The 24698-nt window shown below is 39.6% G+C and overlaps 1 protein-coding gene across 4 annotated transcripts in view; it reads right to left on the bottom strand.

The window, feature by feature from the left end:
• Positions 1-3784, bottom strand: part of SCN8A (sodium voltage-gated channel alpha subunit 8) — a 115261-nt gene extending 111477 nt beyond the window's left edge. For all 4 annotated transcript variants that reach the window (XM_063075982.1, XM_063075980.1, XM_063075983.1 and 1 more), the window contains exon 1: positions 3509-3784. In XM_063075982.1, the coding sequence (XP_062932052.1) occupies positions 3509-3784 (276 nt within the window). The remainder of the gene's footprint in view (positions 1-3508) is intronic.
• Between the last annotated feature and the right edge of the window lie 20914 nt (positions 3785-24698).

The following is a 24698-nucleotide window of genomic DNA, read 5'->3' on the forward strand; positions in this document are numbered from 1 at the left end:
AAGATGTTCAGAAGAATTCAAGTTCCTTAAAATACATATTTGTGTTTGTTGTACAAACATAAAGAAACCTGGAAGATACTATACTACTATCAGTGGTTACCTGTGCAGGGAGATAGGAAGTGGGTAGATGAGGGACAGGTGTAAAAGGGAAACTTTTTCCAAATACTTTTGAATGTTTAACCATGTAAATATATTACCTTTTTAAAAAATTAAATAAATAAATTTCAATATTCCTTAAATTCAGTTATTTGTAGCAAATGGTTAAAAAAACAAGAAAGCCAAAGAAAGGAGGTGTTAAAATGCAAAGGAAATACAAAGTTGTAGCATTGGGAGGTCTGAGACAATGCAAAGAGAGGGTGATCTAAGTTGCTTGCAGTGAACAGCTAGAAAAGTCAGTGAGACACTGAACAAAGATCTCAGAAACTTATGATAGCCAAACCAGCACCAGCTAGAACAAACAGCATCTTGAAAATGTGATGCACAACTCTTAGGGGCCCTGTGTCCCTCAGGAGTATGAAATCCACAATGGGATGAAACCAGAACTTTACTAACATGGATCTAGATCTCTCTTACCACTTAAAAGAAAGAGAAAGGGAAATGAGAAACAAGTTTCTGAGTTCCAAAGATGAATAATCAGTTAGAAAATGAGACCTAAAAGAAAAGATCAAGGATTCCACTTGTACCATTTCACAAAGAAAAGAGATTCTATTTTGCCAAGAATTATTTAAGGCAGCTTTTGAAAAACAAACAGGAAGAAATGTCTTTTTCTGGTGGGGGGGGCAGTTAGCGGGTACAGTGATCAAACTCTGGACCTTGCTGTCAGCACCACGTTCTAACCGACTGAGCTAACCGGCCAGCCAAGGAATATCCTCTTAAAGTCATTTCTACCCTTATGATTTTTTGATTTGTGGGTTAATTCTCAGTGTGCTTCCTCATAGGTGAGGCCGTGCTAATTAACCCTAGTACAAGGCCTAAGTTAGTAAGAAGTGAAGGAGTTAAAATATGCTATTCTGTCCTATTGACTACGTAAGTTAAAGACACTTGAAAAATGGCAGGTGCAAAAAGATCACTTTGATCTTCCTGCTATTTCTTAAAAGCAGAAGATGAAATTCCCCTGTGAAAGACACTCTCTCTATACTAAAGGGAAGTCAACACCCTTATCTTCAAGGAAGAGGAAATGAGACAGAGAAAACCGTACACACCTTGTTAGAATAACTCTTTATCTTTTAATCCTCCTCACATCATTTAGTTGCTTCTTAACAACTTACTATTACTTGTCCAGTTCGGTATTTAAGTAACTGACCCTAACTGCTTCTTTGAGTCTTCATTTCTGTGTGAGAGCTCCCGTGCCATGTAAACCTTGTATTAGGTTTTTCTCCTGCTAATGTTACGTCAGTTTAATTCTCAGACCCAGCTGGGATCCTAAGAGGATGAAGGTGGAGTTTTGCTGCCCCTACAAAAGTATTAGTAATGCCAGTGAAGATCTATAAGTAAACTTGGGCAAGCACATTATTTTTAATCAACTGAAAAATCTGTCATTTAAACATACAATTAACACTTCTGCAGTGCTAGCAATGTTCTTTCTTGGCCTGGTGTTAGTTTGTTTGCTTTATAATAACCATTAAGATAAGCATTTACGCTTTATGAACTTTTCTACATGGTGGTATGTTAAAATAAAATTTTTTTAAAATTACACAAAAAAAATACAATCAAAGTTATCCTTTCCAGGAACAATTTACCCTTGTGGTGAGGCCAAAGGCTGACGTCTGACTTTCTATCATGAAGAGCCAATTCCCTAATGGAGTTCTGTCAACAATTTGGCCTATCCAAGGAATAACACCCAACAGGACCAGAGACCTGCTCTCTTTGGTGACTCCTCACTTGCAAGACTAGCCACTGAAATCTGAGGCACTGGGAATAAAAAGAGGCTGTCTATTGGGTAGGAACCATGGAAAAGGGTATACAAAGGAAAACTGGGCTCTGACAACTAAAAGCTCTCTATATTTTCCATACCCTACGTCAAGTTTAAGAAAATGAAGTTTAATTTGCATTTGAGTTGGAAAAATATTTCAGGCCCAGAGAGATGAAGGGCTTGCTAAAACTCATGAATTAATTTTGAGAAGTTTTTTTTCCTTCATTTCTTTCTTTCTTTCCCCCCCTAAATTATTTGTGGTTGCTTGGATTACACATATACTAAAAAAATGTGAATAATAAATATGGTGAATTATGATAGAGTCAGAATTTCCAGTCTGCTGTTCTCTATATAATACCCTGTCTTGTTCCTCAAACTTTCTAGATTTCTCAGCAGAAGATACAGACTGCTAGTTCCACTGTCTATTACATAGCTGTTCTGAGCTGCAGCAGTACACAGGTGAAGGACCATTTTGTATAGAGAACATCTTACCTGCTTTTGTCATCCTGAACTAAGAATGCCTATACAACTATAGCTAAGTCAAGAGATCTATGGTCCTAATCTTACTTCTGTTCCAGAATGAAAACAAAAAATCTGAAATTTCTTCCAAAATTGAAAGACTGGAAGGCAATTTGGTTAAGGGAAGTTTATAGGGGCAGTATTGTTAACAAAGGCAGTTTTACTTCAATTTTATATCTGTAAACATATAATTACACAAAGCCATTTCCCCCTAATCTGGAAAAACCTATCAATCTAATTCTTTAAATTATATGTCAAATGAGGGGTCCCCTTAAACAGTGTCTGATGTCAGTCCTCAGGATTCAACGGCTAATGACTTGGTTGGTGGATCATCCGGAGGCTTTTCCACTTGCTGCCTTGTTTCAGAAGATAATCACAGCAAAGAAACCCAAGACTGAGTCAAATATTTGGGAAGTTTAAAACCCTTTGCCAAATGAAGATGGATATTTCTTTCACCTGTGCTCCCTACTTGCAGGAATAACAAAATTGAGTCTCCTGCAAGAATCAGGGCTGCAAGAATCAATCCAAATGACTGTGTAACAAGGCCAAAGACCTAGAGTCTCTCCTCACTGGCCCAGTTTGCCTTATTCTGTTCTATTCCTGTCCCCAACAATTATGCTCTAATATCACGAAGAGAGCTGGACAAGAGAGCAAATCCATCATTTCCACTATATTAACAAGAGGTTCTGTTTTTGCAATAGCAACATCATCTTTACATTTAAAGATAGAATTCTGAATGTGTGTGTGAGAGAGATTCTACGGGGCTGTACCATCTTTTACTATCCCATCTTTTTTAGGCTCTATTAAATAGTCCCATTTCATCTATGTCCTCTTTTTCTGATCTGGCCTGGTGCCAAAAACAGAAGTCTTATCTACAGAGTTAACAACTGCCAAGACCCACAAAAATGGACCCTTAGCAGCAAATAAACTGAAAAATGATTTCCATAAACCAGAACTGAAACAAAAGGTTAACTACTTATTCAAACTTTAGCAAAAAGACACAGTCCTTTCTCCCTCAGGTCCCCTAAGCCTGTTAGGAAACGCGTATCTGCAGCTGCTCTTCCTCCTCCAACTCACTTTCTGTGTCAAATAGTATGGGTCAAAGTCCTCCAGGGGAACCGCAACCAGGCCTTGAGGGATGTCCCCATAGATGAAAGGCAAACTCTTCCCTGCTTCCAGGTCACTGTTTGGCTTGGGCTTGCTGTCCTCATCATCCTCCCGATGACTGCCATCGGCCTTTGGCGGTTTCTTGAGCTTGCTCTCAGCAATGCGCCTCTCAATGTTTGCCAGTGACTCAGGGGTGAAAGGCTTGAAACTATCAGGGCCTGGTGGTGCAAGCAGCCGTGCTGCCATCTTCTCATCCTGCAGCAGCTTCGTTAGTTATGCTGCGTCCAGGACAGGTCAGCTCTGGAGAAACAGCAACAAGGACATTAATCAATCACTGCTCTAAAAAGAGGCCACACTAAATTATCTCACTCTCAACCTTTATTCACAACCTTCGTCCTTGGCAACACATAGCTTCTTCCACAACATGGTTATTTCTCCCTTCAGAAAATATGGACTAGGTGATGTTCATAACCACCCATCAGAGGAATGATCAGTGAGGGAGATCAAAAGTTAGGAATCTCCTGAACTGCTAGTATTTATTACATTTACTTAGATGCAACTCACTGTTAGGGACCACATACGACAAAAAAGATATATCTCTAATCCTGAAAGGAACTTCTATTCTAAACTAATAAGGCATACTTAACATTACCTAGGGGCATATGTAGCTGTGGAGTCCTTATATGCTCAAGTTACCTTCCTTTTCTGGAACTCCACTCCCCAAGGAATACTCTTCCTATCAAGGGTAACACAAGGGTAAATTGTCACTTCTCAAATTTCAGTTTCTGAAAACAAAACAAACCCTTCAAAACTTTGGAGGCACAAAATAAAGATAAATTAGCTTCCATTTGTTTTAGTTCTTCCATTTCAAGTTATTTTTCAATTCACCAAATTGTGTAAAATCTATCCAATATAAAAGTCCGGAACCATCTTCTTCAATTATCAAGCTCCTGCCATGGACAAACGCAAAGCACCTTTTTTGTGGAGAGGGCAGATACTGCCCCAAGTACCTCCCACTAAGCAACAATGAGAAAAAGCCAATGAGAGCAGAATCCTAGAGATGTCCTCTGCTGCAACATCACTGCAGCATTGCAGCCTGAGTAGCACGGAAAGGCCTGTGACTCCAGAGGGGCTCCATGGGAGGCTAGATACACAACCAAAATTCCCTTCTACAAAGAAAAAGTGAAGTGAGAGCCAACGATTTCTCAGCACAGTATTTGAAATGCCCATTTCCATTCATGTTTATACATAGTCCTAGGTTATTTAAATACATAACATGAAATGGAGGAATCCCTAGTGTCAAAAGCAACAGTTGTTCAGTTCCTGCCACAAAAGGATGTGGGTCTACTATGAAGACCTCAGGGCTGTGCTGGCAGTTCACCTGACGCCAAGGGTGATCCTTTTTTTCTTTTAGTTTTGTAAGCACCACAAGGACAATCCAGGAAAATTATTAAAAGGCTAAAGATTGTTCTTTCCCCTTCTACTTAGCCCTCAGGGTCCACTTCAAGGCAAGTACACATAAAATTTGAAGTTCCTCAAGAGAACAGTAGTAGAATTAACTCTAAATAATTTGGGAGTGAAATACTCAAGGGCTCTTTCCATAAATCCACCTGCTGAGATTCCAGATCTCCCCTGGGTGATGATTGCTAAGTGCTGCCAGACACTGTGTAGTGTCTCTATGCAGGCTCATCAGCTCACTCGCTTATAGCATGGGGCTAAGGAAGCCAGAACCACAGTTTGCCCCCACACAGACCAGTTAGCTTCACATTGCACAAGGAAACACTGTTCCACAGATGTTGGGGTCTGAGAAATCATTCCCATGTAAGAAGCATAGGATTTTAGAGCTGCGAGGGATTTTACAGATCCAGTCCATTCCATTTTACAGATGAGAAAACTTGGGGTCCTAAGAGAATAAACAACTTGCCCAAAGTCACAGGGCTAGAATAAAAATCACAACCAAAGAGCTCTGATGCTGCAACTCATATTTCTTTTATTATAACAAATGTTGGTTATCTTCCTCCTACCCTATCCTATCGCCTATTACTCTAACAGGAATAGTGGGGTTCATTAAGTAAGTAAAAAGGAAATGCTATGGAGTTTCAAGATGGTGGCGGCTGCGGCGGCTGGCGCGGAGTAGCTGAGGTGGAAAAGGTGGCCACTGGGCCTCAGGCAGCCGGAAAACCTGTGGACCTTCCTCTCGCCATCTCCTAAGGGAGGACTGCTGCTGCTGACCGGTCGTGGGGGGTGACCGCCACTTTGCCCCCGGCAGGAGAGGCTGCCTCATTTACAGGCAACAGCTTTGAAGTGTGGAGCAGGAAAAGAACTGTTTCTTAGCTGCAAAAGCGAGTCTCGAAACAGGGAACACGGCGCCAGGGCTGCTGTGGATGCAGCCAGGATCCCGGAGGCCAGGGCCGCGCTGAAGGCGGCCAGCTGCCCTATTCAGGATTCGAGGTTTCAGGCCGGCATTAAAGAAGATTCCTGGGAGCGCCCGCGCCGCGACTGAACAGCCCGAGGCGGCAGCGGCCGAGAACTGGGAAAGGCGGCAAACCTGAGACAGAGAGTGAGCACCCGACCTGGCACAGCACTGTGAGTGATCCCTGGCACAGCTCTGTTCAGGGGGTGGATGCCCATGCGGCTCCCGACTGCACCACCAGGCCACTCACCACCCGGTGCTGCCTCCATTTTCCCAGGTGCGGGCAGCTCCGCCCTGCTCGGCCATCACTGAGCCCTCCCACTTGCTTGGCCTGGCGCCGGGCTTTCCGGAGCCTGCGGACCAGCCTCCGCTCCCACTCCCTCCGCGGTTCTCTGGCGGGGCTGGTGGCGGGGGGTGTCCTGGGCCAGTGTCAGGAGGGCAAGGAAGTACGGGCGGGCCGACTGTCACTCCACCATACCCTGGACTCCAGCCCCAGGTAAACTCCCTGTTACTGGGAGGCAGATACCATCTCTGCGGCCACCAGTTTGGAAAAAAGCCTAACGAATTTCTGGTTGGGAATAGTGTGGTAGGAGAGTTCCCAGGTCCGCTTGAACCTGTTGGAGACCAGGCTGCAGGTGGGCGCTAGACTCGGTTTATACTGGGGGGATACAAAGGTGAACAAGACCCGAGAAAGATCTACATAGTGCTACAAAGGCACCCAGAGAGACCGGTCGTCTGTGCCCAGCAGAAAACTGGTAGACTTCCTGGGCGAGGTGGTGCCGAGCAGGGTCTTGAAGGCCCAGCTGATAGACGAGGGGTGCAGAAGACACGCCCCAGCCCAGCACAGTGCACACAGAGTGGGGAGACGTGCGGCCAGGGAGGCGGAGACTGGACAGAAACCACACACCCGGTGGGGTCGCCACTGCACGATCTAACAGCCTGGGCCAGAGCACACGGAACAGGGAGAAGTCCTGCACAGGAAGTGAAAGCTCAACAGAGATCACACACCCTGTGGTACGTGATCCACCAGCCCAGCAGAGTCCAAGCTGACCAGAAAGGTGGCTCCCCAGAGAAGCCCAAGATCCGAGGCAACCACACACACAAGGCACTAGAGGCCAACCGAGCAGTCACGGAGGGAGCCATATGAAATTGGCAACCACAGCAACATCCTAGTTAGTCATTAGTCTCAAACCGGTGAACTGTGAAACCCCCGGCCACAATGAATAAACACCAAAAAAAAGATACCAGAAATACAAAAAATCAAGAAAGTACACCACCAAAAGTTAATAAATCTCAAACTCTAGATCCTATAGAACAAGAAGCCCTTGAAATGACTGACAAGGAATTTCGAGTGATAATTCTAAGGAAACTGAATGAGATACAAGAAAACTCAGCTAGACATCATGATGAAATGAAGAAAAGTATACAGGATCTGAAAGAGGAAATGTACAAGGAAATCAATGTCCTGAAAAAAAATGTAGCAGAACTTGCTGAATTGAAGAAGTTTTTCAACGAAATAAAAAACACAACGGAGAGTTTAACCAGCAGGCTTATCGAAGCTGAAGAGAGAACCTCTCTGAACTTGAAGATGGGCTGTTTGAAATAACACAAGCAGACAAAAAGAAAGAAAAAAGAATCGAAGACATTGAAGAAAATCTGAGAGAGATATCAGACAACCATAAGCGATCAAATATCCGAGTCATGGGTATTCCAGAAGGGGAGGAAAATGGAGATTCCATTGAAAACATATTCAACAAAATAGTGGCAGAAAACTTCCCAGGTATAGGAAAAATCACAGATCTTCAGATCCAGGAAGCTCAACGATCTCCAAATATATTCAACCCAAAAAGACCTTCTCCAAGACATGTCATAGTCAAATTGGCAAAACTCAGAGATAAAGAGAGAATCTTAAAAGCTGCAAGAGAGAAGCATCAAATCACCTATAAGGGAGCCCCAATCAGGTTAACATCAGACTTTTCATCACAAACCCTAAAAGCTAGAAAGGAATGGGATGATATTTTCAAAATACTAAAAGACAAAGATTGCCAGCCAAGAATACTCTACCCTGCAAGGCTATCCTTCCGAAATGAGGGGCAAATAGTATATTTCTCAGACAAACAAAAAATGCGGGAGTTCACTACCACAAGACCACCCTTACAAGAAATCCTCAAGGGAGTACTGGGTTTGGTTCCTGAAAAATAACTACCACTGCCATAAAAACCCAAGAAAAATCTAAACCCACTAGTATAATAAAAATGGCATTCATGAAGAGAAAACAAGCTAACAAAAACACTATCTACAACCTAAGGAACCAACAAACACAGAAAGCAAACAGTAAATCAGAAAGCAAGGAACAAAAGACACCTAAGACAACCAAACAACCAATAAAATGCTAGGAATAAATCAACACCTTTCAATAACAACTCTTAATGTAAAAGGCTTAAATTCCCCAATTAAAAGACACAGACTGGCTGACTGGATCAAAAAGCAGGACCCAACTATATGCTGCCTACAAGAGACCCACCTCACCCATAAAGATTCACACAGACTAAGAGTGAAAGGATGGAAAAAGATTTACCATGCAAACAGAAAAGAAAAACGAGCTGGAGTAGCTATTCTTATATCTGACAAAATAGACTTTAAACTGAAAACCATAAAAAGAGACAATGAGGGACACTACTTAATGATAAAAGGACTGATCCATCAAGAAGACATAACAATCATAAATATGTATGCACCCAATGTTGGAGCAGCCAGATTTATAAAACAAACTCTATTAGACCTAAAGAAGGAAATAGACACTAATACCATAATAGCAGGGGACCTGAACACCCCACTGTCAATATCAGACAGATCATCTAGGCAAAGAATCAGTAGAGAAACACAAGATCTAAACAAGACTCTAGACCAATTGGAATTGGCAGATATCTACAGAACATTCCACCCAACAACCTCAGAATATTCATTCTTCTCAGCAGCACATGGATCATTCTCCAGGATAGATCACATATTAGGTCACAAATCAAGTCTCAATAAATTCAAAAAAATTGCAATTGTCCCATGTATCTTCTCAGACCACAATGGATTAAAACTAGAAATTAATAACAAACGAAACTCTGGAAACTATACAAACACATGGAAATTAAACAGCATTCCACTTAATGACATATGGGTCCAAGAAGAAATCAAGCAGGAAATCAAAAAATTTATTGAAACTAATGAAAACAATGATACATCATAACAAAACCTGTGGGATACTGCAAAAGCAGTATTGAGGGGAAAATTTATTGCATTAAACGCTCACTTCGGAAGAATAGAAAGATGGCAAGTGAACAACCTAACACTTCACCTTAAAGAACTAGAAAATCAAGAACAATCCAAACCTAAAGTTAGCAGACGGAAAGAAATCATTAAGATCAGAGCAGAACTGAATGAAATTGAAAACGAAAAAACAATTCAAAAGATCAACGAATCAAAAAGTTGGTTTTTTGAAAAGATAAATAAAATTGACAAACCATTAGCATGGCTAACAAAAAGAAGAAGAGAGAAGACTCAAATAACAAAAATTAGAAATGAAAAAGGCGATATTACAACTGATTCATCTGAAATACAAGGAATCATTCGAGACTACTATAAACAACTATACGCCAACAAATTTGAAAATCTGGAGGAAATGGATAAATTTCTGGACACACACAAGCTCCCAAAACTGAACCGTGAAGACGGAGAAAATTTGAACAGACCAATAACAATAAAGGAGATTGAAGCTGTTATCAGAAGGCTCCCAACAAAGAAAAGCCCAGGACCAGATGGATTCACAGCAGAATTTTACCAACCATTCAAACAGGAATTGACACCAATTCTTTACAAACTATTCCAAAAGATTGAAACGGACGCAAATCTCCCAAACTCATTCTATGAAGCAAACATCATCCTGATACCAAAACCAGGTAAAGATATAACCAAAAAAGAAAACTACAGGCCAATATCCTTGATGAATATAGATGCAAAAATCCTCACTAAATTACTAGCAGACAGAATACAGCAACACATACGTAAAATTATTCATCACGATCAAGTGGGATTCATCCCAGGGATGCAAGGTTGGTTCAACATACGCAAATCAATAAATGTGATACACCATATTAATAAACTCAAACACAAGGACCATATGATCATCTCTATAGATGCTGAAAAAGCATTTGATAAAGTTCAGCACTCATTCATGACAAAGACCCTCTATAAGTTAGGTATAGAGGGAAAGTATCTCAACATAATTAAAGCCATATATGCCAAACCCACTGCCAATATCATCCTGAATGGGGAAAAGCTGAAAGCTTTTCCTTTAAGAACAGGAACTAGACAAAGGATGCCCACTCTCACCACTCCTATTCAACATAGTGTTGGAAGTACTAGCCAGAGCAATCAGAGAAGAGAAGGAAATAAAGGGCATCCAGATTGGAAAAGATGAAGTCAAACTGTCCCTGTTTGCAGATGACATGATCCTATATATCGAACAGCCTAAAACCTCTACAAAAAAACTGCTGGAATTGATAAATGATTTCAGCACAGTAGCAGGATACAAAATCAACACACAAAAATCAGTAGCATTTCTTTTCTCTAATAGTGAACATGCAGAAAGAGAAATCAAGAAAGCCTGCCCATTTACAATAGCCACCAAAAAAATAAAATACTTAGGAATTGAGTTAACCAAGGAGGTGAAAAATCTCTATAATGAGAACTACAAGCCACTGCTGAGAGATATTAGAGAGGATACAAGAAGATGGAAAGATATCCCATGCTCTTGGATTGGAAGAATCAACATAGTGAAAATGTCCATACTACCCAAAGTGATATACAAATTCAATGCAATCCCCATCAAAATTCCAAAGACATTTTTCTTAGAAATGGAAAAAACTATCCAGACATTTATATGGAACAATAAAAGACCACGCATAGCCAAAGCAATGCTGAGCAAAAAAAATAAAGCTGGAGGCATAACACTACCTGACTTTAAGCTATACTACAAAGCTATAATAACCAAAACAGTATGGTACTGGCATAAAAACAGACACAGTGACCAATGGAATAGAATAGAGAATCCAGAAATCAACCCACACACTTACTTCCCTCTGATCTTTGACAAAGGCACCAAGCCTATTCAGTGGGGAAGGGACTGCCTCTTCAGCAAATGGTGCTGGGATAACTGGATATCCATATGCAGGAGAATGAAACTAGATCCATACCTCTCACCGTATACTAAAATCAACTCAAAATGGATTAAGGATTTAAATATACAGTCTGAAACAATAAAACTTCTTAAAGAAAACATAGGAGAAACACTTCAGGAAATAGGACTGGGCACAGACTTCATGAATATGACCCCAAAAGCACGGGCAACCAAAGGAAAAATAAACAAATGGGATTATATCAAACTAAAAAGCTTCTGCACAGCAAAAGAAACAATTAAAAGAGTTAAAAGACAACCAACAGAGTGGGAGAAAATATTTGCAAAATATATATCTGACAAAGGATTAATATCCAGAATATATAAGGAACTCAAACAACTGTACAAGAAGAAAACAAGCAACCCAATTAAAAAATGGGCAAAAGAGCTAAGTAGGCATTTCTCTAAGGAAGATATACAAATGGCCAACAGACATATGAAAAAATGCTCAACATCACTCAGCATCCGGGAAATGCAAATCAAAACCACATTGAGATACCATCTAACCCCAGTTAGGATGGCTAAAATCCAAAAGACTATGAACGATAAATGCTGGCGAGGCTGTGGAGAGAAAGGAACTCTCATACATTGTTGGTGGGACTGCAAAATGGTGCAGCCTCTATGGAAAATGGTATGGAGGTTCCTCAAACAACTGCAGATAGATCTACCATACGACCCAGCTATCCCACTGTTGGGAATATACCCAGAGGAATGGAAATCATCAAGTCGAAGGTATACCTGTTTCCCAATGTTTATCGCAGCACTCTTTTCAATAGCCAAGAGTTGGAACCAGCCCAAATGCCCATCATCAGATGAGCGGATACGGAAAATGTGGTACATCTACACAATGGAATACTACTCAGCTATAAAAACGAATGAAATACTGCCATTTGCAACAACATGGATGGACCTTGAGAGAATTATATTAAGTGAAACAAGTCAGGCACAGAAAGAGAAATACCACATGTTCTCACTTATTGGTGGGAGCTAAAAATTAATATATAAATTCACACACACACACACACACACACACACACACACACACACACACACACACACACACGGGGGGGGAGAAGATATAACAACCACAATTATTTGAAGTTGATACGACAAGCAAACAGAAAGGACATTGTTGGGGGGGAGGGGGGGAGGGAGAAGGGAGGGAGGTTTTGGTGATGGGGAGCAATAATCAGCCACAATGTATATCGACAAAATAAAATTAAAAAAAAAAAAAAAAGGAAATGCTATGGTTTTACTGATCCAATACTTTGTTTACAGTGTTTTCCCCAACCTTGAATTTCATTCGCCTCATTCCTTTCCTCTATCTCTGCATTGCCCCCCTATAAATCCCTACTCCTCCACAAATCCTTCCCACCAACTCCAGCCTTTACTGTTTTCCCTTCTGTACTCCATCATGATCTTAGCTAACATTTATTGCGTACTATGTTTCGAGCATCATTTCAAACATCCTCCTTGTGTTAGCTAATTTAATCTCCAGAACAATGTAGGAAGTAGATATTATAATCATCACCTTTTAACAGATGAAGAAACAGAGGCACAGAGAACTAATGTAACTTGCCCAAAGTTACACAGCTATAAAATCAGCTGTGTCAGGATTCAACAAACTCAGGATTCAAAACACCCTATATACACTTGTTTTGGCACTTAATCATTGTTGAATTATACCATATAGCATATAGACTCCCAGAGGTCTTAAACTTCTGCATCCCTTTCATAGAGAATAGGATTATGCCTGGAACCCATAATGAGACCAAATACCTGGGACTCCTTGGCTCCTACATCTGCACTCATTCTTAATCCTAAATCACTCTCTGTTCCTACTCAGAGAACAAACAACACTGTACAAATAAGTCATTGAAGATGCTGACAAACTGTTGTGATCTAACTGCAGGCACTGGGTTCTTCACAGCAGTCCACAGATAAGTCCTATGCTTTTGCTTTCAGATCCTGTTTCCTCCTCTTTCTCCAAGGCCAAGTCCCCTCAGTTATCCTGGCTCTCCATCCCTTTTTCAGTCTTTTGTTTTCCTTCCTGTATCTTCTCCCATTACATCTTCATCCCCCACTCTCTCTTTGTTTGGCTTAAGAGACACTATGTTATCCTGGTTCTAACCATAGCTGCAGTCTCCAATCACCTCTTCCTTTTCTAAGTGCTGGCCTTCTGAAATTTCTGTTACACTCTTTCTTTTAGGGATCTCTTCTACTCAGGATAATCCACACACAGGTGATTTTCAGACTTCTTTCTCCAGCCCTGACTGCTCTTCTGAGTCTCACAGTTGTCTCAAGGGGACTTGCCACCACTTCAAAATTAAAGCATTTAAAACCACTTATCTTAGTTCCAAAACCAACTCCTCCTCCTGGCTTTCTTATTTCTGTTACCGGGACCATCGTTTTTCCAGCCATCTAACGTGGAACCTCATCATCTCTGCCCAGTCCTCCATGGCTGTCCACACCCATCCAGTCACCAGCCTTAACAATTCTTCCTTCAGAGTTTCCATTTTCAACAGTCCTGTACTAATTCAGGTCCTATCACAACAGCTTCCCCACTGGTGGACCAGTCCTCAGTCTATCAGGTACATCTACAAAGATCACTTTCCCTAAAAACCTGCTTTCCTTATAATCTACTATTTATAGGACTGATTCCAAATTTCTGCTATTTCACTGCCATTCAAGGCCTTCTAAATATGCTCTCGTTTCTCAAATATCCTCTTCTACTGCTTCCCTATAAGAATATCTGCTCTGATGACTGTTTTTTGTTTTTCTAGTTTTTTTCAAGGCATAACATAATACAATAAAGCACACAAACCTTAAGTGCACAGCTTATTTTGTACATATGTGTACATCTGTGTAACCACCACTCAGATCAAGATATATTAAGATTTATTTCCAGCACCCCAGATGGCTCTCTTGAGTTCCCTTGTCAATAACTACCCCCAGCAAAGGCTACCCTGATATCTATCACCACAGATTATTTTTGCTTTTTCTTGAACTTCATATAAGTAGAATAAAATGGAGTCTTTGGGTCTGGCTTCTTTCACTCAACACTATTTCTGTGAAATTCATCTTCGTTATGTGTGTAGCAGTAGTTCATTTTTTTTATTGTTGTGTAGTATTCTGTGTATGAATGTAGCACAATTTTCTTATCCATTGTACTTTGACAGGCATTTATAGTTTTAAGCTATTATGAATGAAGGTTGCTGAGAACCTTCTTGTACATGTCTTTTTGTGGCCATACATATTCATTTCTTTTGGGTATATATTTAGAGTTAGTGATATTCCTACCAGCAATATCAGAGGGTTCCAGTTGCTCCATATCCTCACCAACACTTGGAAATTACAGTCTTCTTAATTTTACCCATTCTGGTGGGAGTTAACGTTAACACACACACACACACACACACACACACACACGCACGCACACACACACGCACACACACTATATATATAGCTCATAGTTAAAAAAAATTTATTGAGGTTAAAATTTATTTATATTTAAAATTAACCATGTCAAAGTGAACAATTTAGTGGCAATTAATACATTCACAACTACCACCACTATTTAGTTTCAAAACATTTCCATCACTCCAAAGTAGCAGTTTCTCTACATTCCCTCTCCACTTTCCCCATCTCCTGGTAACCATCAATCAATATTCTGTCTCTATTGATTTATCTATTCTGGATATTTCATATAAATGTAATCATATAAATGTGAGCTTTTGTGTCTGACTTCTACACTTAGCATAATGTTTTCAAGGTTCATCCACATTGTAGCATATACAGGTACTCATTCCTTCCTACGGATGAGTAATATTCTTTTCTTTTTTTTTTTTTTAAATTTTGTCGATATACATTGTGGTTGATTATTGCTCCCCATCACCAAAACCTCCCTCCCTTCTCCCTCCCCCCCAACAATGTCCTTTCTGTTTGCTTGTCGTATCAACTTCAAATAATTGTGGTTGTTATATCTTCTTCCCCCACCCCCCGGTTTTTTTTTTTTTTTTTTTTTGTGTGTGTGTGTGTGTGTGTGTGTGAATTTATATATTAATTTTTAGCTCCCACCAATAAGTGAGAACATGTGGTATTTCTCTTTCTGTGCCTGACTTGTTTCACTTAATATAATTCTCTCAAGGTCCATCCATGTTGTTGCAAATGGCAGTATTTCATTCGTTTTTATAGCTGAGTAGTATTCCATTGTGTAGATGTACCACATTTTCCGTGTCCACTCATCTGATGATGGGCATTTGGGCTGGTTCCAACTCTTGGCTATTGTAAAGAGTGCTGCAATAAACATTGGGGAACAGGTATACCTTCGACTTGATGATTTCCATTCCTCTGGGTATATTCCCAGGAGTGGGATAGCTGGGTTGTATGGTAGATCTATCTGCAATTGTTTGAGGAACCTCCATACCATTTTCCATAGAGGCTGCACCATTTTGCAGTCCCACCAACAATGTATGAGAGTTCCTTTTTCTCCGCAGCCTCGCCAGCATTTATCGTTCATAGTCTTTTGGATTTTAGCCATCCTAACTGGGGTTAGATGGTATCTCAATGTGGTTTTGATTTGCATTTCCCGGATGCTGAGTGATGTTGAGCATTTTTTCATATGTCTGTTGGCCATTTGTATATCTTCCTTAGAGAAATGCCTACTTAGCTCTTTTGCCCATTTTTTAATTGGGTTGCTTGTTTTCTTCTTGCAAAGTTGTTTGAGTTCCTTATATATTCTGGATATTAATCCTTTGTCAGATGTATATTTTGCAAATATTTTCTCCCACTCTGTTGGTTGTCTTTTAACTCTTTCAATTGTTTCTTTTGCTGTGCAGAAGCTTTTTAGTTTGATATAATCCCATTTGTTTATTTTTCCTTTGGTTGCCCGTGCTTTTGGGGTCATATTCATGAAGTCTGTGCCCAGTCCTATTTCCTGAAGTGTTTCTCCTATGTTTTCTTTAAGAAGTTTTATTGTTTCAGGCTGTATATTTAAATCCTTAATCCATTTTGAGTTGATTTTAGTATACGGTGAGAGGTATGGATCTAGTTTCATTCTCCTGCATATGGATATCCAGTTATCCCAGCACCATTTGCTGAAGAGGCAGTCCCTTCCCCACTGAATAGGCTTGGTGCCTTTGTCAAAGATCAGAGGGAAGTAAGTGTGTGGGTTGATTTCTGGATTCTCTATTCTATTCCATTGGTCACTGTGTCTGTTTTTATGCCAGTACCATACTGTTTTGGTTATTATAGCTTTGTAGTATAGCTTAAAGTCAGGTAGTGTTATGCCTCCAGCTTTATTTTTTTTGCTCAGCATTGCTTTGGCTATGCGTGGTCTTTTATTGTTCCATATAAATGTCTGAATAGTTTTTTCCATTTCTGAGAAAAATGTCTTTGGAATTTTGATGGGGATTGCATTGAATTTGTATATCACTTTGGGTAGTATGGACATTTTCACTATGTTGATTCTTCCAATCCAAGAGCATAGGATATCTTTCCATCTTCTTGTATCCTCTCTAATTTCTCTCAGCAGTGGTTTGTAGTTCTCATTATAGAGATTTTTCACCTCCTTGGTTAACTCAATTCCTAAGTATTTTATTTTTTTGGTGGCTATTGTAAATGGACAGGCTTTCTTGATTTCTCGTTCTGCATGTTCACTATTGGAGAAAAGAAATGCTACTGATTTTTGTGTGTTGATTTTGTATCCTGCTACTGTGCTGAAATCATTTATCAATTCCAACAGTTTTTTTGTAGAGGTTTTAGGCTGTTCGATATATAGGATCATGTCATCTGCAAACAGGGACAGTTTGACTTCATCTTTTCCAATCTGGGTGCCCTTTATTTCCTTCTCTTCTCTGATTGCTCTGGCTAGTACTTCCAATACTATGTTGAATAGGAGTGGTGAGAGTGGGCATCCTTGTCTAGTTCCTGTTCTTAAAGGAAAAGCTTTCAGCTTTTCCCCATTCAGGATGATATTGGCAGTGGGTTTGGCATATATGGCTTTAATTATGTTGAGATACTTTCCCTCTATACCTAACTTATAGAGGGTCTTTGTCATGAATGAGTGCTGAACTTTATCAAATGCTTTTTCAGCATCTATAGAGATGATCATATGGTCCTTGTGTTTGAGTTTATTAATATGGTGTATCACATTTATTGATTTGCGTATGTTGAACCAACCTTGCATCCCTGGGATGAATCCCACTTGATCGTGATGAATAATTTTACATATGTGTTGCTGTATTCTGTTTGCTAGTATTTTAGTGAGGATTTTTGCATCTATATTCATCAAGGATATTGGCCTGTAGTTTTCTTTTTTGGTTATATCTTTACCTGGTTTTGGTATCAGGATGATGTTTGCTTCATAGAATGAGTTTGGGAGATTTGCGTCCGTTTCAATCTTTTGGAATAGTTTGTAAAGAATTGGTGTCAATTCCTGTTTGAATGTTTGGTAAAATTCTACTGTGAATCCGGATGAGTAATATTCTGCTAAATGTATCTACCGCAATTTGTTTATCCATTCATCCATTCACAGACATTTGGGTTCTTTCCACCATTTGGCTATTATGAGAGTGTTGCACATGTACTAGTGTTAGTACCTGTAGTGGACTGAGATATGTCCCCCCAAAACTCACTGAAGTTTGAATTGTGTCCCCCAAGTTTACGTATTAGAATCTTAGCCCCCACTGTGACTGTTAAGAGGGTGGGAAATCCTATTACGATAATTGAAAGGTGGAGCCTTAAAAAGGTGATTGGATTGTAGGACCATGCCATAGTGAATAGATTAAAAATGGTGGTCAAGGGCTGAGCCCGTGGCGCACTCGGTAGCGTGCTGCGCTAGCAGCGCGGCGACGCTCCCGCCGCCGCGGGTTCAGATCCTATATAAGGATGATCAGTGCACTCCCTGGCTGAGCGCCGGTCACCGGAAAAAAAAAAAAAAAAAAAAAAAAAAAAAAAAAAAAAAAATAAAAATGGTGGTCAAGGGCATGGTTCTAAGGGCTTTAGAAGAAGAGGAGAGTCTGTCTTTCTTGCTCTCTCTGCTCTCTCTGCTTCCACCATCTTGCAATGTGAGATCCCTGGGTCACTGTCACCACCACCAAATGGACTTTGGACTTCCCAGTCTTAGAAACTGTAAGCAATAAATTTCATTTTTCTTTATAGTTACCCAGTTCCATGTATCCTGTTATAAGCAACATAAAACGGACTAATACAGTACCTATTTTCAAATCTTCTGAGTATATATCTAAGAGTGAAATTGCAGGGTCGTATGGTAATTGTATGTTTAACTTTTTTGAGGAACTACCCAACTGTTTTCCACAATGACTGAACCATACTGCATTTCAGCCAACAACGTAAGAAGGTTACAATTTCTCCACATCCTTGCCAATGCTTATTATTTTCCCTTTTCTTCTTCTTTTTTTAATTACAGCCATCCTAGTGGGTATAAAGTGGTAACTCATTGTGGTTTTGATTTACATTTCTCTAATGATATTAGTGCATTTTTTTCATGTGTTTATTGGCTCACTATAGTTTTAATTTGTATTTGTCTGCTGATATTGAGTACCTTTCAATAGATTCATTGACCATCTAGATATTCTCCTTTGTGAAGAGCTGATTTAAGTCTTTGCCCACTTTTTTCTATTAGGTTATCTACATTTTTCTTACTGGTTTGGGGAAATTCTTTACATATTATCCATACAAGTTGTCTGTCAGATATATTTAAAATATTTCCATACTGTTTACTTTCTTAATGGTGTCTTTTGATAAACAACAGTTCTTAAATTTACTGAAATCCAATCTATTAATGTTTTCTTTCATGTTAGTATATTTTTCTTCTGTTTAAGAAATCTTTGCCTATCCTAAGGTTATGCAGGTATTCTCCTATGTTTTATTCTAGAAGCTAAATATTGTTTTACCTTTCTCATTTAGACTTGCAAACCACATAGAATTGATTTTTGTATATGGTGTAAGGTAGAGGTCAAGATTCATTTTTTCCTGCATGGATATACAATTGACCTAGCATCACTTAATAAAATGTCTGGTCACTGTTACTTTCATTGACTACTAAATATACTTTCGTTTTCTTGTTTTAACCTCCTGAAGCCTTTCTTTCTTACTAAGCTCTGTTCATCCATTAAAATCAACTTAAATGCCTCCTCCTTCTGAGGAAATTATTTTACAAAAAGTAAAAATAAACTTTTTAGATTTATAAGGAACTTAGAGATCATCTAGCACAACATTCCTCAACTGCAAGTTAAGTAAGAGAGGATGAGTTGTCTAACTGCCAATTAGTGACAGGTGCAGAGCTATGACCCAGGTTTCTTGGTTTCCAATATAATGCTCTTTTCATTTAACCACACGGTCTCTTAGTCAATGCACCTTGTCCATCACACCATTAGTATCTCACTGTTTGTCTTCCTGTAGTACTAAAGATGACACAGCCAGCCCAGATGATAAAGGAATGATAAAAGAGATTTTTGGCCCAGAGAATTCCAAGAGATTGAACTAGACTTAAAGCTGAAACCAACAGACGGCTGAGGCTTTCTATTCTCCGTTGTCCAAGAGGGTTAAGACCTTAAAATGTCAGCTGTGGCCTGGACACACACAAATAATGAAGAATCCAAATTAAGGCATATGGGTTGTGCTATGGATTGAATGTCCCCCCAAAGTTATTGAAGCTTGAATTGTGTTCCCCCAAAACTTTACTGTGTTGGAGGTGTGGTCCCCACTGTGACAGCGTTAAGAGGGTGGGGAATCCTATCATGATAGTTGAAAGGTGGTGCCTTGGAGAGGTGATTGGATTGTGAGGACTACACCTTTGTGAATGGATTGATCGATTCTTGGAATAGTGGGCATGGTTCTTAGGGCTTTAAAAGGAGAGTGCGTGAGGAACTATCTATCTCTCTGCTCCACCATTTTCTTCCATGTGAGCCCTTGCATTGCTGTAAAGCCACCACCAAGAAGAACCTCACCAGATATGTTCCCTGGACTTGGGACATCCCAGCCTCTGAGACTGTAAGCAATAAATCTCATTTTCTTATAAATTATCCAGTTCCAGGTATTTTGTTATAAGTAACAGAAATGGATTAATACAGAGTGGAAAGGGGAAAGAAAACTGGCATTGAAGTGAGGTTATAATAGGGATTAATGGAAGAGAAGTCATCTAGGAGGAGCTGTTAAAAGAAACACTCTAGGCAAGGGTACAGAAGAAAATATGTTGGCAGGAGGATCAAATAAAAAAATAGCAAGCACAGTAGTATTAAAATCATGTCTGACTCTGAACGATAAATGCTGGCGAGGTTGCGGAGAAAAAGGAACTCTCATACATTGTTGGTGGGACTGCAAAATGGTGCAGCCTCTATGGAAAATGGTATGGAGGTTCCTCAAACAATTGCAGATAGATCTACCATACGACCCAGCTATGCCACTGCTGGGAATATACCCAGAGGAATGGAAATCATCAAGTCGAAGGTATACTGTTCCCCAATGTTCATTGCAGCACTCTTTACAATAGCCAAGAGTTGGAACCAGCCCAAATGTCCATCATTGGATGAGTGGATACGGAAAATGTGGTACATCTACACAATGGAATACTACTCAGCTATAAAAATGAATGAAATACTGCCATTTGCAACAACATGGATGGACCTTGAGAGAATTATATTAAGTGAAACAAGTCAGGCACAGAAAGAGAAATACCACATGTTCTCACTTATTGGTGGGAGCTAAAAATTAATATATAAATTCACACACACACACACACACACACACAAAAAAAAAAAAAAAAAACCGGGGGGGGGAGAGAAGATATAACAACCACAATTACTTGAAGTTGATACGACAAGCAAACAGAAAGGACATTGTTGGGGGGGAGGGAGGAGAGGGAGGAGGGAGGGAGGTTTTGGTAAGGGGCAACAATAATCAACCACAATGTATATCGACAAAATAAAAGTTAAATAAATAAATAAATAAATAAATAAATAAAATCATGTCTGAGACTTGAACAAAGTTGGAGGACTCACACTTTGTGATATAAAAACTTACTACAAATCTACAGTAATCAAAACAGTTTGGTACTGGCATAAAGACAGACATATAGACCAATAGCATAGATTAGAAAGTCCAGAAATAAACCCTCACATAGATGGTCAAATAATTTTGACCAGGGTGCCAAGTCCAATCAGTGGGGAAAGGGCAGTATTTTCAATAAAATATGCTGGGAAAATGATATCCACATGCAAAAGAATGAAGTTGGATCCTTACCTTATACCATATAAAAATTAACTCAAAATAAATCAAAGGCCAAAATCTAAGAGCTAAAACTATAAAGCTCTTAGAAAAACAACACAGGGGAAAAGGTTCATGATATTGGATTTGGCAATGATTTCTCGAATATGATACCAAAAGCACAGGCAGCAAAAAATAGGTAAATCAGATTTCATCAAAATAAAAACTTTTGTGCATTAAAGTAGTAGCATTACTACTATCAAGAGAGTGAAAAGGCAACTCACAGAATGGGAGAAAATATTCACAAATCATATATCTGATAAAGAATTAATACCCAGAATATATAAAAAACTCCTATAACTCAACAACAAAAAAAGCCCAGTTAAAGAACAAAGGACTTGAATAGACATTTCTCCAAGGAAGATATACAAATGGCCAGTAAGCACATGAAAGGATGTTCAACATCATTAATCATTAGGCTAATGCAAGTCAAAAATCAAAATTAGATATCACTTCACAACCATTAGGATGGCTATCATATTAAAAAACAAAACGGGCCGAGCCCATGGCGCACTTGGGAGAGTGCGGCACTGGGAGCGCGGCGACGCTCCTGCCGCGGGTTTGGATCCTATATAGGAATGGCCAGTGCACTCACTGGCTGAGTGCCAGTCACGAAAAAGACATAAAAAAAAAAAAACAAAACAAGATTTCTTACTTAAAAAAAAAAGAAAATAGCAAGTACTGAGGATGTGGAGAAATGGGAACTCTAGTGCACTGCTGGTGGGAATGTAAAATGGGGCAGCTACTATGGAAAATGGTATGGTGGCTCCTCAAAGAAATTAAACATAGAATTACCATAAGATCCAGCAATTCCAAAAGAATTGAAAGCAGGGACTTGAACAAATATTTGCACACCCATGTTCCCAGCATTACTCACAATTGCCAAAAGGTGGAAACGATCCAAGTGTCCATGAATGTATACACAAATGGATGAATGGATAAACAAAATGCAATATATATACATATAAAGAAATATTATGTAGCCTTAAAAAGGCAGGAAATCCTGACACATGCTACAATATGGATGAACCTTGAAAATGTTATGCTAAGTGAAATAAATCAGAAACAAAAGGACAAATATTGTATGATACCACTTACATGAGGTACCTAGAACAGTAAAATACCTAGAGACAGGAAGTAGAATAGTGGTTACTAGGGGCTGAGGGGAGGATACAATGGGGAGTTATGCTTTAATTGGCACAGAGTTTCAGTTTGGGATGATGAAAACATTCTGGAGATGATGATGGAGATGGTTGCACAACAATGTGAATGTAACCTAATATCACTGAAATGTACACTTAAATGGTTAATGGTAAATTTCGTTATGAATATTTTATCACAATTTTTTTAAAAAGAGAGAGAAAAATTTACTATGCTCCCCCACCCCCCAACTATATGCCAGAAACTATACTCTGATGAACAAGATAGCTCATACCTGTCTTCAGGGACCTGGCCATCTTCTGGGGTAGTAGACAAGTAAATAGGCAAAGTAAAGTATGATAAATCCTCCAACAAAGTAAAATAAGGCTTTTACAAAAATATATAAGCAAGACACCTAACAAGGTGAGATCAGGGAAGTTTTCCTGGAGAAAGTGACATCTTAGCTAAAGCCCGATTGATGGGGCTCGTGGTATGGGGGATGGCAAAAAAATGTGTAGAGCTTGTAGGAAGAAGAGACGGCATATTCAAGAGACTACAGACAACAGAAATCAAGCCACTTGGGTATTGCAAACAGTTCAGTGTAAGTGGATTTCGGAAAATTAGCTGACAGATAAGTAGGTGCCACATCAGGAAGGCAAAGCCCTGTTATCATGGGGAGGAGATTTGATTTTATTCTGAAGGCAATAGCAGATATTGAAAGCTTTTAAATAGGAAAAAAATTGATCAAAGTTACATTATAGGTAGGTTATTCCAGCTACAGTGTACAGAAGGAGTGGGGGAGGGGGAGGAATCAGATGTGGTAGGAACAAGATCAAAGCGAAGAAGACCAGGCAGAAGACTGTTATCGCAATTCAGTTGAGAGATAATGATGGCCTGAACCAGGCAACAGTAGGGATAATGTACTGACAAGTCCTGTTGACTAATTAAAGGCGGTAGGTAAGAGAGAAGGAAAACCAAGGAAGATGCCCAAATTTTTATCATGAGTAAATGGGTGGAAGGTAGTGAAATTCACTGAGACAGGGAATAACATGCAATGCATAGCTCTGGGGTTAAGATAACAACTTCACGTTTGAACAAGCTGTGTCTGAGGTGCTTTGGTACATCCAAATGGAGACGTCATATAGGCAGCAGGATATGTGGTTCTGAAGCTCAAAGGAAAGATTTAATAAGAAGAATCAAAAAGAAGAGACGCTTGATACAGAACTATAGCTAGACTCTGAGGACTGCAAGCCAACTCTTTGCATATTGATATATAGCTCATTTGGAATTAGCCAGAGGAGCAGCTCTGTACTGGGAGGAAGGTGGGTGGCTCTTATCATAGAGAAGAAATGCAGCCAGATGGATAGTTTACAATGTCCCACTCCCTGGGCTCCTCCTTCCTCCAATGACAACTCGTTGCTAGGCTGCCAATTCTCTACTTTGTCGTTTACAGATTTCATTTTGGGAAAATCTATAACAGTTCTAGAAATTGAAATAAAAACAATTTTGTCACACCTTAGTCATTTTAAACATGAAAAACTGCAGTCTTAAGCCTCTCGTGATAACATCAAGATCTGGCTCTCCCTCCTACCAGGTCTTATGACCCCTTCTCAACCTGGGGAATGTCAGCATCCATGCTAGCTGAGAGCCACCCTGTACATCCTTCTGTCTCACTGGCTTCCCACCTAGTGAGGCCACTTCTGAAGTCTGTTATTCCAAAGCCTCACACCCACGAAATTTACCCAAAGCTGATCTATTCGCCTCTGATTCTCAATCACTGGTCTCTCCTAATCCTTTTGAGATAGTCACTCTTTGTTGACTTACCTATGTGGGGTCTTCAAAAAGTTCATGGAAAGATTTGCATTATCTTTTTAATTGTGTTTCTCCACAAACCTTTTGAAGTACCCCTGTATATGTCTTCCCACAAAAACCCTTTGTAGGACCTGTTTATAGAACATTTTGAAAGAGGTCTAATATGGACATAAATGCAAGATTAACCACAATAAGTACACTATCAGGAGATATTTGTGAACCTCTTATACTTTGAGTACTTGGATATTTTGATCTAAAAATGCTAAGAAAGATTCTTAGGT

Source organism: Cynocephalus volans, chromosome 12 (assembly GCF_027409185.1).
Source record: "Cynocephalus volans isolate mCynVol1 chromosome 12, mCynVol1.pri, whole genome shotgun sequence".
In the NCBI taxonomy this organism is placed as follows: domain Eukaryota; kingdom Metazoa; phylum Chordata; class Mammalia; order Dermoptera; family Cynocephalidae; genus Cynocephalus; species Cynocephalus volans.